Source organism: Rhipicephalus microplus, unplaced genomic scaffold, assembly GCF_043290135.1.
Source record: "Rhipicephalus microplus isolate Deutch F79 unplaced genomic scaffold, USDA_Rmic scaffold_15, whole genome shotgun sequence".
Taxonomy (NCBI): domain Eukaryota; kingdom Metazoa; phylum Arthropoda; class Arachnida; order Ixodida; family Ixodidae; genus Rhipicephalus; species Rhipicephalus microplus.
Genome location: NW_027464588.1, coordinates 5685971 through 5705084, shown reverse-complemented (window position 1 = coordinate 5705084; position 19114 = coordinate 5685971). Strand labels below are relative to the sequence as shown.

At 42.9% G+C, this 19114-nt stretch overlaps 1 protein-coding gene across 1 annotated transcript; it reads left to right on the top strand.

Moving 5' to 3' along the window:
- Positions 1 to 2331: 2331 nt before the first annotated feature.
- Positions 2332 to 13804, top strand: LOC142784736 (tetraspanin-5-like). Its single transcript, XM_075883237.1, has 3 exons — positions 2332 to 2445; positions 5039 to 5289; positions 13453 to 13804. The coding sequence occupies exons 1-3, from the start codon at positions 2332 to 2334 to the stop codon at positions 13802 to 13804; spliced, it is 717 nt and encodes a 238-aa protein (XP_075739352.1).
- Positions 13805 to 19114: the final 5310 nt, after the last annotated feature.

The following is a 19114-nucleotide window of genomic DNA, read 5'->3' as shown; positions in this document are numbered from 1 at the left end:
CTGTCATTCTTGTTCTTATATATTCAATAGCTTCGTCCCCTTCTAGCCTAGCATCTTGAGCTGTAGTTATAAACCTCTGCTCTAGGCTCGTCTCATTTCTTAGGAAGTTAAGATGGTTCCGAAATTTCGCAGTTGCCTTTCAATCTTTTTTATGTACTTCTGCCAGCCACTGAGCTCCCTTTCTTCTTATCTTTTCATTGATCAGAAGGGGTGCATTCATTCTACAGCTTAGAAAGCTTTCCCATTTTCATTGAACAACATCTGTCGGTTCACCCCACTGCTTAGGTTGTCTGTGTTCCCTAGAGGCTTCCTGACGTTTTGCCACGGCTCTCTTAACTTCCTCATCCCACCAACTCATAGGTTTGTGTCTTCTTTTCCGGGGTGACTTGTCACCTACCTCAGCAAGCTCTAGCTCATACAGTCTAATTAAATTCGTGGATGTCCACACTGTTTCATTATCCTCAGTGATTACTCTCTGAATTTGTTTCGTAGTTAAGTCTATTTGCATTACCGAATAAAAATTTTCTTATAGTTGCTCATATTATCTCACTTCCCACTTTTACTGCTCTTCTAAAACTTAGTTTGATACGTTTGTGATTACTACCCAGACTTCTCGAGCCACCTTCATCTATGTGCATTCCCCTGAGCATATCATACATCCTATGTGACATCAGTACGTAATCTATCGTCGACTGCAGCCTTCCTACCTCCCGTGTTATTTGCCCTTCACACTTCTCGGTACTGTTGAAAATGATCAAATCATGCCTTTCACACATAGCCATGAATAATTTGCCTGTTGGGTCAGTATACCCATCTATATCTTCTTTGTGCGCATTTATATTACCTAGTGTAATTATCTCGCACTCTCCTGCTAACTCTTGAATGTCATTTGGTATACGCTCTACCATTGTCTGGTTTTCCTCTCTGAGAAAAGCCGGCTTCTACGCGACAAGGTGCCACCTCGCGTCGCGAAAAGAAAGCTAAAATAAGCAAATGTAAAGATTGTAATTTGTATCTTCATTCGTGTTCGAATTAAAAAAATAAACGTTACTCACATTGAGTATGTGGCGAAGTATCTATTTGTGTGCAGATGACCATTCCTGCGAGATCTGACATATCTGAGCGAATTCTTGAGTCGCCATCTTGTTTAGACAGCAAAGTAGCCTGCATCGTATTTGTCTACGATGCGGTCTTCTCGGAGCTGTGTATTTGCCTTCTACGAGAAAATAGGAATGGGACTCGAGATGGCTGCCATCCATTCAGCTGTATATTTAACTGTCTATGGGGAGTGTTAAAACATACCCAATGTTCTAATATTCAAGTACGAATCCCACGGGAGCCAACGCGCTGTCCGTTATTCTTTATAATATGGCTCAGCAACGACTACCACAGAGTGCCCTCTAATAGAAATAATTAGGAAATTTGTGTTTCTCTTACAATCGAAGCACTGAGAATTGCATTGCATTACGAATCATTTTGGCAGTAGATGTATGAGGAGACTTAGTCACCTATATGTGTTCAACTCTTTCTTTCTCACCTGTAATTCGAACTTTTGTTGGAGGCTGGTGTAAACATGTCATGCATTTTCCATTTCGTGAGTTCATCATCCTCATTTTACTTTCATAATTTTAGATTTACAGAAGCGAATTGTCGTTATGTTTCTTCTTTTTTTCAAGAACATTAAGTCAGATGGTGAAATAGTGCGAGTGAGTGCTCTGTTTTTACGCCATTTTGACCAACTGCTGTAAGCATCACTGACGAGACTAAGTATTCCTAAACAAAAAATATCAAACTGAGGTAATAGCACTCATGACCACATAAAAACATTATTTTATAACTCATTACGAATGAAGGAAAGATTTGATTAAAATATAGTGCGTTGTTTGATGTTCTTCTTGAGAAACTAAAGCATCCGTAAAGTGAATAGTGGAAAGAAACAAGTATTGGTAATGGGCTCTTGCCTCTATCAAGTTGCACGCATTATAGAAAAAGGCAAGGTCTTCATTCTGGGAAGGCCTCTACACTAGCCTTCCTTGGAATTATACACGCCAGGGAATATTTGGACAATTCTCTTATAATTGGCCAATCCCCTCCATTGGGTTCAAACCATGTGTAGAGACAAAAACAACAACAACAACAAGAATAAGAACAACTCCATAAGATTTAATAAGACCCCCCGATTCTTCGCCCATCTCCCACAGTGGGTATTAGCCACAAAAGAACGTGAACATGCAGAAGAAGGCGATCATTGGTTGGTGTAACTGGAAACTCTTGTTACGTGCAAGCGCTTTTTGAGCTGCAAAGCGGACATTCACCGACGTTCTCAGCCTCATGTCTGAACAATCCAAAGGTCGATTAAGTGAAGGCACCAGCTCGCTGAGACCGCCCGTGTCAGTGTGCAGCCTAGAGAAGGAGAAGACGGTCCTGCTTGACGTCAATTCAGCGGTGAGTTCATGTGATATACACAACCTGCTCATATTGCAAGCTTACGTACAAGGAGCTGCTGACGTTCAAAGATAAACATTGGTTAATGAGCGACCCATCATGCTGCTTATTCAGCAGCGCACCTATTTGCAAAGCAGTGTGTGCGTATTAGGAAGTGACAGAGCGTCTGCTTTATTGGCAGAGACGGAATCAATAGCATAGAAATTCTGAAATTTCCTTACAAGTATTTTCACACGCATTACGCATTGATATTGGGTACCTTCTACAATAACGCCCGTAAAATATTTCCTTTGAGAATTACGAAGAATATAAGGCACTGAAGAGTCAGAGTTTGTAGGTTTTAAGATTTATTGCTGGTGTCCGTGTTTTCCTACACTCCTATTCAGAATGAGTCGTAAGTGAGTACCAGAATGATGAATAAGCAGGAATGGCATAGTTTTTGTAATCACGGGAGCATGGGCTTTTTCACAAGCTGGGGTATGAGCACATGGATGGGAAAATGACGCAGAGAGAAGCCTGCGCTGGTATTTTAGCTTAATACTTTAGGAAGAGACAAACTTACAGCGGCTCTAATTATTTTGAAGTGCGCCAAATGACGTGCATTATATTGTGCATTTCTTACGTAAAACTAAGTATTTCTATGGTAATATGAATTTTAAGATCTTTATGACAGACGCCCAAGGTTTTTTGAAAATTAATACGAAAAATTGTTTTAAACACAAAGCGCTTTTAGTGAACTGTGGGCACATTCAGTCTATCTATCTATCTATCTATCTATCTATCTATCTATCTATCTATCTATCTATCTATCTATCATCTGTCTATCTATCTATCTAGCCGCCTTTGACTTTCAGCTCTCCTGGCCGTTTCGATAATGGTATCGATACCAATTTTGGTATGGCATACCATAATTGTATGAAGAACATATTTGACTAATTATAACAAGGGAAGCATGATATATATGTCATGAATATCATGATTCACATTTCAAGGTCCTGTAGCTCTTGCGGTGGTTTCGTTCACATGGCATGCTGGAAAACTAGTATGGTAAAGCATGATTGCATGGCGAACACAAGCGACAGATCCTAACATGAAAACCATGACATGCGTGTCATGTGACAACAAGACTACATGCCACACTCATGATGTGCTCGCGGCCGTTTCGCTAGCGTCAAATATATCAAGTTCTGTATTACAGTGCGTGCATGGATGAAGAAGGTATTTGACTAGTGCGAACTTGATAATCATAAGACGCGTGTCATGTAACAACATCACTACTTGCCACGCTCATGACGTGCTGGCGGCCGTTTCGCTAGCTTCAGCTATACCAAATCTGGTATTACGGCACGTGAATAAATGACGAAGATATGATACTGGTGCAAATCTGATAATCGTGAGATGCGTGTCATGTAAGAGCATGGCTACATTTTACGCTCATGATGTGCTCGTGGCCATTAAGCTAGCTTCACATGTACCAAATGTGGTATTACGTGGCGCGAACGGACGACATTGCTAAATGACACATCCAAACATGATAATCACGAGATGCGTGTCATGTAAGAACATGACTACATGCAACACTGATGATGCGCTCGCGGATGTTTCGCTAGCTTTACGTATGCCAAATTTGGTAATATGTGACCCAAATGATGACGAAGGTGACTGGTGCAAACATGATAGTCATGAGATGTGTGTCATGTGAGAACATGACGGCACGCTACAGTCAAGGCGCCAGTACATTTCGACATGACGTGGTGCGGGTGCTCGCCGGTGTTCATTCGTCGCGTCAAGCCGGCGTTGGTGCACGCCAGGCGCCGGTCCTGCCATATACTCGCAGGCACGCGCCACGTTGAGTTTCTTTGACGCATGCGCATTTCAGTGCATCCGGCGTCCCTCGGTAACAAAAATAGAGAGACGCAGTGTTGTCGTGCTGACGCATTGGCGCGAATTGCAGCATGTCGCATTCGCGCCAGTTGCCGTTGGGCCGCGCCGACGGACGCTGGTCGTGCCTGGCGTCAGACTATAGAGTGCTCGCGTTTTGCTAAGGTAGTGCTTTTGTTCCCAACGTGCGCATGCTTCAACGCTACTTTTGAGTATATTGAGCCCTTCCTGATGTGCTCGCAGTCGTTTTGATAGCTCCACACATACCAAATTGAGTGTTATGTGACGTCAGTGAATAACGAAATACACGACTGGTGCAAACATGGTAGTCCTGACACGCGTGTCATGTAAGAACCGCTGAAATAGGTTAGATTTCGTTGGTTGGTTTAAATTGCTAGCGGACACTTGCTCTGTATTCTAAAAAACGATCAGTTCAGTTTTAAATTACTGCAGCAAACTTTTGGCAGTGGCTACTTCATCTTTCCTTTGCCTCAAGTCTACTGCTATAGACTATAGTGGCAGTGGCACGATGGCTTACGACATCGCCCAACATCACATGTCTGCGAGTGCCGCCCCGAAGGATCTTCTTGAAGAAATAAAGCCACCATTTGCCTCCTGCAATTTCAGATAATTTAGGAGGCATTTCAAGAACCAACTTGTTAGAGGGAGCACGCTAGTCAGTGCAAAGTTGTTCTCGCTGTCGCACTTGCAGGTGCGATACCCGCTGCTGCTTCTCAACATTCTTCTGTGGTTTGTGGGCATATCCCTCATCTGGGCTGCATTGAGGATGTTCATGGATTCCTGGGACAAGGAAGAGGAGCACGTACTGGAACGCCTAGATATCTCGGGAATGCTGCTAACAAATATGGAGCTGCTGCTTTTCCTATTCGGGCTTGCGCTGTTCACCATCAGCTCGTGCGGCTGCGTCGGGGCACTGCGGGAGAACACCTTCCTGCTCAGAGTGTACTCCTTTGCACTTACCATCCTTATTGTCGTCAACTTTGTCCTCGGCGTTCTGGTTTACTTCGTGCCGGGTAAGAAAGGCGACCTTTAGAACTCACTAGAAATAAGCACCAAGACAGTGACGCTCAAAATGGAGCATAATGAAATAGCGTTCCAGAACAAAAAAAACATCAGGAACATTTCGCAATCTATATATATATATATATATATATATATATATATATATATATATATATATATATATATATATATATAATTAAACAATTAAGTGCTAACATAGGACCCGGATGTAAAAGTTCAAAAAAATCAAGCACGTAGGAAAAATTGTTTTGTAAAGGACTGACGTTTCGGCCGCTGGACCGGCCTTCGTCGGAGTGATGTGAACATGCGGCGGTAACGCAATATAAAAAGGCCAGTAACGTATCATAGCGCTGTTAATGGCTGACAAGCGGTTGTTAAAAGCACGTGGGAAACAGTGCGCGTGATAAGACACAAAAAAACGAGATTACAAGCGTGCTATGACGAAACGAATAAAAAATCATTAACAATGAGTAAGAAATTATCAAGCCACATAACGTGTGTATCACTGGCACAACATCAATACACGTCATAGGTACAACTGCGAGCAAATTATCGATAAACATAAACGCGGGTATAACATCTTGTCATGATCCGACAACAAAGCTGAAACAGGGAACTAATCTATCCGCGTGAAAGCATAGCGGCAATAATAGCGGTGGTAGTCAAGGGTGTTTAGGAAGCTAGATGGGTAAAAATGAAAGTTTGCCAGCGCTTTCATTCAAACCACAAGTGACGGCTTTAAACTTATAGATTAAATACGATTCTCGAAGCTCTTTTTCGTGGTGGGAACGGAAACCCGATTAAGGGATTGTAGCTGTGATACTATCAAATGAGTGGCCCGGAATTCGCACGTGTTTTGATAGCGGAAGGTTAGGAATGGTGGCAGCATGACACTTGTGGTTGTTAAATCGATATCTGAAGGGCGTTTCGGTTGGTCCAATGTACTGCAATTTGCAGACGGAACATTCGAGCAAATAGATGCAATTGTAAGTGTCACACGTAAAACTTCCTTTAATTTTATAGAAGAAATCAGAAGCAGTGCTTTTAGCAATGTGTGACGTCGTCATATGCGCGCAAACCTTGCATCGTGCTTTTTGCAAGGTCGACAACCAACATTATCGGGAACCCTTGTTTTAGATGAAGTTAGGATGTCATGCAGATTGCGTGACCGTCTGAAGACTACCCGAGGTGGCAATGGAAAGATTACTTTAAGATGAGCACTCTGCGCTAGTATGTTGAAATGTTTTTTTTTTTTTTGAGAATTGAGGAAACGTTTGGCACCGACGATGAGTGTGTTAGAACTAGATTACTTTGTGCATTAACGGATGGTTGCTTTTTAGCGCTGAACAAATCCTTGCGATTCAGCGCATCGGCTCTTTTGACGGCATCCTCAACAATGCGGGGTGGGTATTCCTGCTGGATCAAAGATTCGCGGAGTTCTACGCAGTTTGCATAAAAGTCTGACTGCTCAGAGCAAATTCTCTTAAAGCGGAGCGCCTGACTGTACGGTATACTGGTTTTCCAATGTTTTACATGTGAACTTTTGAAGTGAAGATAACGGTGCCTGCCTGTAGGTTTCCTGTAAAGCCTAGTGGTTAGTTTGTTATCAGAGATGCAAACTGTGACGTCCAGAAAGTTAACGGTAGAACGAGAGTATTCATGCGAAAACGAAATAGATTGGTGAACAGTGTTGAAATCAGCTATAAAAGATAAAAGTTCATTTTCACTATGGGGCCAAATAAAAAAAATGTCATCTATAAATTGCTTATAATAAAGAGGCTTTAACGCGCGGTTTCTCATAAAATCATTTTCCAGAACAGACATGAAAAGGCTAGCGTAATTAGGTCCAATACGAGTGCCCATTGATGTTCCACTTACTTGAAGGTAGTGGGAGCCATCAAATTCAAAATTATTAAGCTGTAAGATTAATTTCAGTAAGGTAGCTAATGTGTCACTTCCAATGGGCTTTTCATCAGATAATTCTTCGTACGCTTGAATTGCTGCCTGGATGCCATCGCTATGGGGTATATTGGTATACAGTGAAACCACATCAGTTGTCACGAGCACGGAATTATCTGGTATCACGAGTTCATAAATGTCCAACAAAAAATGATTTGTGTCTTTGAGATAGGACGAGAATTTACATGGAAGGCTACTGATTATTACGTCAACGTAGCGGGAAAGTTGCTCCGTAACAGTGCCAATGCCCGAAATAATGGGGCGTCCAGGACAGTTTTCTTTATGTATTTTGGGCAGCAAGCAGAACCTGCCAGGGACGGGACTGAGCGGGACGAGGGAGCGTACTGCCTTGTCGCCTAATTGATTAGCTTTTACGAGATCGTTGACGGTATCTTGGACAACTGCTTTAAACTCTTCAGTGGGATCATATTCTAGGTGCTTATAAAAAACCGGATTGTTAAGCTGTCTATGGGCTTCGCTTATATAATCCTTTTTATTCATTATAACAACGGCACCACCTTTGTCGGCTGGTTTAATCACGATATCACTGCGTTTAGCCAGTGATGAAATAGCTTTCGTTTCCTCAAATGAAATGTTTGATTTAAACGGCTTTTGCTTTTCGTAGGCTTTAAGCACGTCGCGTTGGACGGCTTCAATATACATATCTAGATATTTGTCACGTTGGGCCGGAGGGGTCCAACGGTTGTTGTTAAACCCAACTGGCTGCCTGTTGCTAGTGGACGGATGTTCATGGAAATATTCTCGTAGGCGCATGTTACGTGAAAAATTCTCTAAATCCTTAGCCAATTGAAAATCGTCATATCCACCAGTTGCAGGACAAAAGGTAAGGCCCCGTGACAAGATGCGGAGTTCGTCCCTATTTAGAATTACATGCGAAAGGTTCACTACGTTGGTGGACGGCGGCGTGCTATTATCCAGCTCAGGAAACGAGTTTGTCGAGACCGCCGTTATTACCTGTTTTGGGAACAACGAGCGGTCCACGCCGTCGCGGAGCAACTTTTTACATTTCTTGTCGTAAATCTCACTTAGTTTATACCTTTCCAATTCGGCAATTTCATGCATACTGAGGTCAGCACTCGCGTACAGTTGTCGTTCCGTGTTTAGAGAGTCTTTTACAGCATGCTGGTACTGGTCTTGAACAGTGCGGGTAAGATCCAAAGAGGCTTTTGTAAGGATTTCATGCCATTGAGCGATATTTTTAGCGGACATATGACTTGTGGCTGCTTTTATAGAAATACAAAGTCCCCTAGGTGCAACACGAGCCGCTAAATATGCACTGAGGGTTTAAACATGCAGTTCGTTTCGGATGCGCTTTTCCACGGTTTTTCTCAACTTTAAGAATGCATGGGAGGTATTCGCCTTTCTGGCACAAGGCTCACCTAGTCAGTTTGTCGCTTTGTTTTTCGGTCTCCGAGTCTTTCGGGGACTGGTCCGCGTAGTGTTTTGCGTTGCTGGTTGGGGCGGTCTAGGTCGTAGTCTGGTTCCTAGTGGACGCTGATCGGGTAGAGGGCCTGGTTGATTGGTTGGCGGGCTGGTTGGGGACACGGTAGCGGAAGCCAGCTGTTGCACTGAAGGGTTCAAGTCCGTTGTACCTTGCACGGGAGCAGGGAGGCTTAGGTGGTGGGTCGGTTGGTTCGATGACAGTCGAGTTCCTGGCGCAAGCGGCGCTGGTGGCGAAAGTTGTGATGCGGTTGCAGTTAGGGCAGGGAATTCACTGAGACTAGGAAAGTTTGAGCCATTGAGCGGCTGGCTTGCTGACTGCCGAGAGCGCATTGGCTCTATCGGCAGGCAAAAAGCCGTGTCTTTCTAAAAAGAAGAAAACGCATTTGTACTTCCAAAACACAGTCTCTGGAGATGCGTAGCCATTAACGTGACGCCCTCGAAGCTGGGATGGATGCCATCAGCAGCGAGAACGCGAGCGGAAGGCAACCATTCAAATCCATGGTCGATAAAGTACACGAAACTGGACCGCCGGCAGAAGTTTTGCGGTAGGCTATTGAAAGTGCAGGCCTCGCGATTGCAGTGACGAACAAGTCCATCATTTCGCTGGCCATAATGACAATTCGTAGCTCTCGGCAAGACCAGGCTGGCGTACACACGAGTGATACCTGGTCGTTCCTTGGCTATGATGTGAAGCAGGTCACGGTAGTTTTCGAGGTTACACGTCCGGTAGAAGAGGTTAAGTCGTTGGTACCCACATTGAGGATGAGGGTCGTAGTTGACGATGGGACAAAGTCTAAGAGCACACGCGCGTCAGTTATGCAGGCTCCAGACTGCCACACAAAAGCTGGAGTAGCGGTGCGGTTAGGGTCGAAGTGATGGAAAAGGTACTTGACTTGAAAGTCGCCCAATACCGTCGTATAAATTGGGGTTGACGGATACCTCCAGTTGATATTTTTCCTCGTGCTGTTACCGGGATCCATAGTAAATGAAAACAATGAAGTGCTAACATAGGACCCGGAAGTAAAAGTTCAAAAAAATCAAGCACGTAGGAAAAATTGTTTTGTAAAGGACTGACGTTTCGGCCGCGGGACCGGCCTTCGTCGGAGTGATGTGAACATGCGAAGGTAACGCAATATAAAAAGGCCAGTAACGTATCATAGCGCTGTTAATGGCTGACAAGCGGTTGTTAAAACCACGTGGAAAACAGTGCGCATGATAAGACACAAAAAAACGAGATTACAAGCTTGCGAAGACGAAACGAATAAAAAATCATTAACAATGAGTAAAAAATTATGAAGCCACATAACGTGTGTATCTTGGCACAAACATCAATACACGTCATAGGTACAACTGCGAGCAAGTTATCGATAAACATAAACGCGGGTATAACATCTTGTCATGATCCGACAACAAAGCTGAAACAGGGAACTAATCTATCCGCGTGAAAGCATAGCGGCAATAATAGCGGTGGTAGTCAAGGGTGTTTCAAGTGGACGGAGGGAAGCGGGCTGTGGTAGCTCAGTGGTTAGAGCATCCAACGCATCATTAGAAGGTCGTAGGGTCGATTCCTGCTCACGGCTGATTATTTTTCATCCACTTTTCTTTCTTCTTATTTACATTTCATTGGTTCTAATAACTTCCCCCGTACATTCCTTGGCATTACTGTCTGTTAGATCTCATTATTATTGTGTTAGAACACGAAAAAACGAGCCCTTAGGTATACACCTCTTTCCCTCATTTCAATGAACGAGGGTCTCGTACTGGCAGACTTGGTGTGTTTAGGTTGTATAAGAGGGACAATTAATCAGCTGCCCGCTCATAATAAGTTACCGTGCTACGTGACGCCAAACATGCGCATAAGAGTGTTTTCACACTCGTCGTTTGGCCTATAGATGGCACTGACTGTCACTCCTACTTCTAAATTCACATATAAAGCCAAAAAAGCGGATGGAGGGAAGGCCGCTGTGGAAGCTCAGTGGTTAGAGCATCGAACGCGTTATTCGAAGGTCGTAGGTTCGATTCCTACTCACGGCTGGTTATTTTTTCATCCACTTTTCTTTCTTCCTATTTACATTTCATTGGTTCTAATAACTTCCCCCGTCCATTCCTTGGCATTACTGTCTGTAAAATCTCATTAATATTGTGTTAAAACACGAAAAAACGAGCCCTTAGGTATACACCTCTTTCCCTCATTTCAATGAACGAGGGTCTCGTACTGGCAGACTTGGTGTGTTTAGGTTGTATAAGAGGGACAATTAATCAGCTGCCCGCTCATAATAAGATCCCGTACTACGTGACGCCAAACATGCGCATAAGAGTGTTTTCACACTCGTCGTTTGGCCTATAAATGGCGCTGACTGTCACTCCTACTTCTAAATTCACATATAAACCCAAAAAAGTGGATGGAGGGAAGGCCGCTGTGGTAGCTCAGTGGTTAGAGCATCGAACGCGTTATTCGAAGGTCGTAGGTTCGATTCCTACTCACGGCTGGTTATTTTTTCATCCACTTTTCTTTCTTCTTATTTACATTTCATTGGTTCTAATAACTTCCCCCGTCCATTCCTTGGCATTACTGTCTGTAAAATCTCATTATATTGTGTTAAAACACGGAAAAACTAGCCCTTAGGTATACACTTCTTTCCCTCATTTCAATGAACGAGGGTCTCGCACTGGCAGACTTGGTGTGTTTAGGTTGTATAAGAGGGACAATTATTCAGCTGCCCGCTCATAATAAGTTCCCGTGCTACGTGACACCAAACATGCCCATAAGAGTGTTTTCACACTCGTCGTTTGGCCTATAGATGGCGCTGACTGTCACTCCTACTTCTAAATTCACATATAAACCCAAAAAAGTGGATGGAGGGAAGGCCGCTGTGGTAGCTCAGTGGTTAGAGCATCGAACGCGTTATTCGAAGGTCGTAGGTTCGATTCCTGCTCACGGCTGATTATTTTTCATCCACTTTTCTTTCTTCTTATTTACATTTCAATGGTTCTAATAACTTCCCCCGTACATTCCTTGGCATTACTGTCTGTTAGATATCATTATTATTGTGTTAGAACACGAAAAAACGAGCCCTTAGGTATACACTTCTTTCCCTCATTTCAATGAACGAGGGTCTCGTACTGGCCGACTTGGTGTGTTTAGGTTGTATAAGAGGGACAATTAACCAGCTGCCCGCTCATAATAAGTTCACGTGCTACGTGACGCCAAACATGCGCATAAGAGTGTTTTCACACTCGTCGTTTGGTCTACGCGAAGTCCTGCAACAATCTTTGTGGGGCTTGTTCCTGGTTCGAGGCCGTAGATCACTCCGCGGCACACAATCGGTGTGTCTAATGTGCGGATTTACCTGATATATTACTCCACCAAGCTGTATAGAATTTATACTTTGCAGTTTGAAAGCTCGTTCAGTACTTGCTGTGCTTGCGATGATCACATTCTCTACTTTCTGCACCTGCACTCGCACATGGTCATAAAAGTCCTGCTGGCCAAGCCACTGGATCTTCCGATGGCGTGTGTAACCTCGATGAGTGTTCGTTTTGAAAGATATGGTCCTGGTTGTTGGCGGATACAATTTTGAAGTCATCAGTAGGGAATGGCCGCATCCTAGTGCTGCTTTGACGCAGTTGAGATTCGGCGTCTGGCTTCACAGGTTGCGTAGCTCGTTCTTCGGCTGACTTGTCTTCTTTGGCGGACCTGCCTTTACGGCCAGCTTGAAGCCACTCAATGTGTGCTTTGCCTGTCGTTTCGCCACCATTTTCATCAAACGTCCATTGTGATGCCGTTCTTGAGTTACCCTCCATGTTGTGCACTTGCATCATATTCGGGCTTTCTTGACGTGGGTTAGACGTCTGCGTTTCCATGAGAGCGTTAGCACTTTACCTCAGACGCTGCGTCTCTGTGTTGCGTGAGCAGCGTGATAGTGCACCTACGAGCCGCTGGTGTCCAGCTCGTTTCGCAGACCCGTCCTCGTGCCACAGCGGCGTTCGCGTGCAGCGCGGCCTCTGAATTCCTTGGCGATGTTGTGTCCCAGCAAACAGGCACAATATGTTTAGAGTTCAATATCTACTAAACAAGTACACTCCCTGTGATGAGTCTCGTGTCAAACGATGCCCTGCAACGTGAGGAATTCTAGGTCACGAAACGCAAGCAGTGTCCAGGCAAGGTTGCAAAGAAAATAGTAATAAGAGCAGGAGCCCATGTGAGGTGCGACTACAGACCTCAGCCCCCTGGCCACCGCATCAGTGGGAAAATTAAAAACAAAACTCCAACCTCAACCTTCTTCGCTAATAATGAGCTTATGATAGTCAAACAAATACCACCAGAGTTTTCAGAGTGCAGTTTGTCAATCTAGACCAAATCATTGTTTCACAACAGTGTTCCTTTAATGTCACGGAAGGTCAAAATGCATTGACCCGCACTTTCTTGTGCGTATGTGTTGAAAACAGCACTGTTCTTTTAGCTGTTAAAGATGCAAAAAGCAAAGCTAACACCCCAATATGGCGTATCCAAACCCACCCATAGGATAGTCTATAGTATCGATGATTGAACAGGTCAGCACAATAAGTGGATATTCGATGCATGAAAAAAAAAACTTCCCCTAACACAAGTATCGAATTTCTTAATTCGTCTTATCTTCATCTAACTTGTCTTTGCAGTTACTTCCACTGTGACGCATCGAACCCGAGCCAAGAACGGTGCTCGGTGCCGCCGTCGTGTTGCCGCCCCGAGTCGACCTTCACTGGAATCTTCTGCGGGCGCAGCGTACTGAACTTGTCCGATCACGAGGCTTGGTTCCGCGTTTATACGGGAAGCTGCCCTGACGCCACAAACCGCTACGTGAAGGAGCACGTCATGATCATCGGTGGTGTCTGCCTCGTCACGGTCATTGTGCTCGCCTTCATCGACATGGTCACGAACGCTGTAATTGACGAGATCGACATCATTCGCAAGATATATGACCATGTCAACGGTGCAGAGGCCGGAGTGTCATCCGCATTCACAACCTAAAATGCAATATTCATTAGAACGTTTCCTGTTTTTTGCTATTTACATTTACACATTCAATCCTTCCTGATAATCTTGTTCACTTTAAAAAAATTTTTAAATATCTTAACACCTCAGGCCACAAAAGCGAATAATCGCAACCTAAATAGTTGACCGAAGAATGTAAAAATTGTGGGGCTTAATTTTCTTTGTTATACATTATAATAATTAAACTTAACAGACAATGATGCAAGGAAAGTCTATGAAAAAAAGAAAAGTAGGCAAAAAAGTTACTTGCTGTAAGCGATAATCCATCCGTCCTCTTTAGGCAGGATTCCTGTTTAGGCAGACAAACTCAGAGTCAGGGCCGCTAGTAGCCCTAACTCTGAGTTTAGAACATCTTTCGGCCTGTTGGCGTCATACACCACGTGAATATATTACGAGCTGGCACCTGAATAATAATCACTTGCATACAGCCCAAATATTTAAAGTCTTTTAGAACCAAAGACTCGCTAGGAACAAAAAAAGAAATCGAAAATTTAAGGGTCATTCATCTTTACCTATTCCCCTCTGGGAATATGGATGAGGAATAAAGTGGTACAGTACATGAAGTACAGGTGACGCCGTCTTTGCATGAAAAAGCTGAAATCCACCTAGATAGAGGGATTTCGAAACCCAGAAAAGCATAGAAGCCTGCGTGTGTAAGTGTTCTCTTGCCTGCTTCTCTACACCAGGGTAGGGAAACGGGAAAGCAACCACACGATGGATAACGATGTCGATTTATGGTTGTGAGTATATACCGTTGCTTCAAGTTCACCAAGTGCTATATTCTACATCGAGTCGAATCATTTACAAGAAGGTTATAAGTGCTCTTACGACCACAGTTTTACTGTTGACCTCAAGTCAAGCGCAGAACACAACTTGATCACGTTGCGGCACATTACGATATCGACAAGTAAAATAAATAAAAATTTCTCGTTCGCGAGTTCATGCAGGATAGGTAAAGAACAGTGTTCATGTGTTTCTGGCACCTGATCGTCATTACCACAGGCGCCACTGCAACCGAGAATATGTGTATAACAGGCGCAAAAGTTTCGGGAAAGGAACATAAAAATGCAGAAAGCACAACTGCATTTTCTGCCATTATTATCAAAAATTTCAATTAAAAATCAAGCAATTTTTTCCCTCCGACGACCGCAGTCTTCCTCTTAATATTGTCAAATTTGCCGTGAGTGCTTAACGTTTCGTGTACGGTTTTCAAAAGCCATTTCAATTACATGCGCCTTATTGCTAAATTCCCCCTCGCTCAGCATTTTACTTGATCATAGGTGAGTAGTGAAGCAGAATCCTTCTAACTTTTGAAGTGTACCAGTGCTGAGTAGTGTGGTTTTCTTTATATGCAAGGTACATCAATGACTGGCAGCGCACAACTTTCTCTTTAGACTTTCAAACAAAATTCTGTGACACAGTCCCCCTTTTTTTTTAAGTTGGTAAGGAGCGTTCATTATGGTAACATTTCCCCTTGAGCGGGTAATTTTTTTCTCTGTGGCCAATGCCCTATTTATTTACAGATGTGCCCTAAAGGGTGTAATAGTTCTACAAGGCTTTGCGAATATTGGTGCGCCTTGATATTGTAACCCTTTAAAACATGTTAGAACAGTCTTTTTATATTTTAACCTTTCTTTAATATACAATATCAGCCACACTAATCATGCTGTAGAAAAAGAAGACGACGATCGGTTTCTTTTTTTTCAATTAGATTGTCAAATAAGTGAGGTGGTTTGATGATAATTGTATGAAGTAAATTATGCGATAGGGCGAAAATTTCCTTCAGAATGTTAGGCTTGGGCGTGAAATTGTAGCAATATCTTTGTGTCTCCTCGGATACCACGAGTTTTTCATTGGTTAATTGTCGTTTTCTTTCTGGTGTTTAACGTACTAGTCGCGTTGGCAGTGTTTTGGCAGCCTGTTGAAGAAAAACTGTATTCACAGGAGACTTTAATTCACTGCATTTGTCTTGGGAGCTGAGGACACAATCTTGTGGAAGGCAGCTGTGGGAATAGACCATTGACCACAGCCACTCGTGCCCGAATAAAGGCCACGTAACATTTGTCCCAAGTCAGACTTGCTCAGTATTGGATTGACCGTTTTCCTTCAATGCAATCAATCTTTTGTCATTGGCTGTTGTTGACTCAACAACTAACAGCGATCACCTTCCTATTGTTTTTTAAATTACTCGTTGAATTAAAAATTTAGATTGGCCTACACGCACATATGAAAACCATGGTAAGTTTCAACCCTGCCTGCATTCTGCCATCTCAAAATTTTGAAATGCGAGTGCTAATGAGATTGCATGTATGAATGGCTATAGATTAGAGAGATCTAGAAAAAAATTCTGAATTCACTATTTGATTGAGTAAATGATCTTCATCTTGTTGGTGGAAAGATCACTGTACGCGGAATTATAGAAGCCTAAATTCCGTTAAAAAAACTTCTCAATAATCAGTACTCAACAAACTGGAAATACTATCGCTCGTATTGAAGCGTACTATTGCTCTCGTATTGAAGCGTACTATTAAGCGTGTGAGAGAAAAATACGATAGTTCACATTACAATTACCGTTCCAAATTAAAAAAAAATTAGCGTGATTTGTTCCCATAGCTCGTGAGATGGAAATTTCTGCCAACGCCTTTAATCTTACAATCATGTGTCTTTATGCCAGAAGAAATAAACTACTAAGTTTAGAGCACTGCCTCATTGCTAAATTTTCGGCTATTCGCTTTGTGCTAGTAAATTCACTTGGATTTAAAGAAATTGTTAGCTGAAGTAAGTCACAAATTACTATGCCGAATAAAGACATCTTCACGACCAGATGAAAAAAAAGAATTTTTTGTTTACGGTCCTACTTCAGGAATTGCCTAATCCACTGCTGAAACTTGTGAATTATTTGTTAGGGAACGCATGGATCCCGCCAGAATTGAAACTTGCTAAAATTATATTGTTGCTCTGAATTCAAAATGAAGCATACATGTTGAATAACAGAACACCAATAACATTGCCATTAAACTTTAGTGGAATTGGTCTATAGGATAATCAAAATACAAACAAGGAACCTGTTGAAGAGAAGTCAGTTTATAGCCTCTGTCCGATTGGGTTAAGAACTGGTAGTTTATTTTTCAATATCAATTTGCATTTGAAAAGTCGTATGCAACTTGCTCGGCAACATAACAAATCTGCAGCTTTAATTACATTACACTTCGCTAAAGCATCTCACACTGTAGAGCACTGTATTTTTATAAATCGATTAGAATAGCTTGATTTCCGTCGTACCTAATAACGTAGGCTCGCACTTTTTTTGCAGACAGAAAATTTTACTGTTTTAAAGACGGGTATAGATCATCTACTCACTCACAATTGAGAGGGCTACCGCAAGACTCAGTGGTTTTTTCAGTGCTGTTTAATGCACTAAACAGCACCATTACACATCACCAGAACATAACAAATTATGTTTATGCTGACCATGTCGCGTTTTTCGCAATCGCACATAACATTCAGACTTTATCTAAACGGCTACAATTTTACCTTAACACTCTGGATAGCTGGCTCGATGGTAAGTGATTTATGCTTAATTCTAGTGAATGCGTGGTTCTTATTATCCCGCTGCAGTGCCTCGTGGACATCTCACTGTCTTATTATCATCAGGATATACGACAGGTAGAATCTATTAAGCAACTAGAAGTAATTCATCATACATTGCTTAACTGACGACCTCAAATTGAATATATCGCCGGAAAATGTGCGCGGGCCTGTGGCGTATTACGTAGGCTAAGCAAGTACCTCATAAGTATTAGAAGGGAGCCGCTGTTGAATATATATCCGATATACATTGGTCATATTTTCGAAGCTGGTTGTACAACTTTCTCTAAGGCTTCAGCTTGCAAATTAAGACCTCTTATTTGTTTTCGGAAAAAGAAGCCTTGCGCTTATGTCCTAGCCTGCATAAAATAGTTCCTAACAATATGTGATGTACCTAGAATAGAGAGTTCCTCCTTTTTCCAGCAAAATCTGCCTTTGACTGTACAAACATTCTTGACAATTTATGATTTACTATTACGACAATCAGAAACAGTCTTTTTTTCCAAACCGGTATGAATTTTCGAAGCTTCATGGCCACGATTTCACAGCTAACAAGTCATAAACGCACATATATGCGATATCATCCCGACTCGTCATAAGTCATACCCCGTGGAAATTCAATTTGATAATATTTTTTTCAAATAAAGCCCAATTACTTCCCTGTAATATCTTAGATGCTTTATTACAAGATCACCTGCGCAATAATACAACAAATTGTTATTGGTCTTGCAGACGCATCACCATCGGATGAAAACTGCTATGTTGGTATACTTAGACCAAAATCAGACTGTTCTTATACTTTTCCACTATCTGATTTATATCCGTTTTTGTGGCTGACAATTGTGGTCGCTTTGCGCCAGTTAGATATGGCAATTACACCAGCTGTCATGATAACATATTCTCTATCTTTCAGTGCGGCACTTTCTGTTGGTGCTGAATCTTAAGTAATATAGGCGTTCCATGCACCAGTACCTGCTTACCCGCAGGTCATGGGATCGAATTCTGAAGGCAGTGTCTGCATTTTCGCTGCAGGCGGAAATGCTGTAGACCCGTGTGCTCAGATTTGGGTGCACGTTAAAGAATCCCAAGTGGCGGAAATTTCCGGAGCCCTCCACTACGGCGTCTCTCATATTCAAAGGGTGGTTTTGAGACGTTAAACTTCACGTATCAACCAATCAATCAACCAACATTTATTATATACCTGGCAGTATGCCTTTGCTACACTTGTAAACTAGAAGTACATGTTATGAGGCTGCGCTGCCGATTCTAAGGCCCAAACAACGAAACGTTCCTTTCCTTCGACCGCGTCCTCTCCTTACGTGAGGCTTCCTTACAACCAAGTACCGACGGAGGAAGCAAGCGTACTCTGAAAGCTCCCTTAACCCGTCCTTGCGGGAGGAATGGTTGCCGCGCTCCTGCGTTCGAGATTATCGAATATAAGCTTTGCTCACAAGCGTTTATACTGCAAAAAAGAGTTGGGTCACCACATCACTTCCAAATTGAAGTGTTAATATAGAGACGCGTGTACGCTTTCTTCAAACTACGATTACTGAATGTGAAAAGCCACCGTAGTCGAGCGCAAAACGTGGTGCATTCTAGCAACACTGAAACGCCCCACGGAGGAAGGAAACAGGTTTTCTTTCCTTCCTGCGTGGTGCAGTGCACGCACGCTCGCCGCTCGCGTCTCCCCACAGGGGT

What these genes read in the sequence shown, in the direction of transcription:
- LOC142784736 (XM_075883237.1), top strand. Translation starts at nt 2,332, where the DNA reads ATGTCTGAACAATCCAAAGGTCGATTAAGTGAAGGCACCAGCTCGCTG. An exon ending in TGCTTGACGTCAATTCAGCG is followed by an intron (nt 2,446 to 5,038) that starts GTGAGTTCATGT and finishes TCGCACTTGCAG; the next exon opens with GTGCGATACCCGCTGCTGCT. An exon ending in AACACCTTCCTGCTCAGAGT is followed by an intron (nt 5,290 to 13,452) that starts GTACTCCTTTGC and finishes TTGTCTTTGCAG; the next exon opens with TTACTTCCACTGTGACGCAT.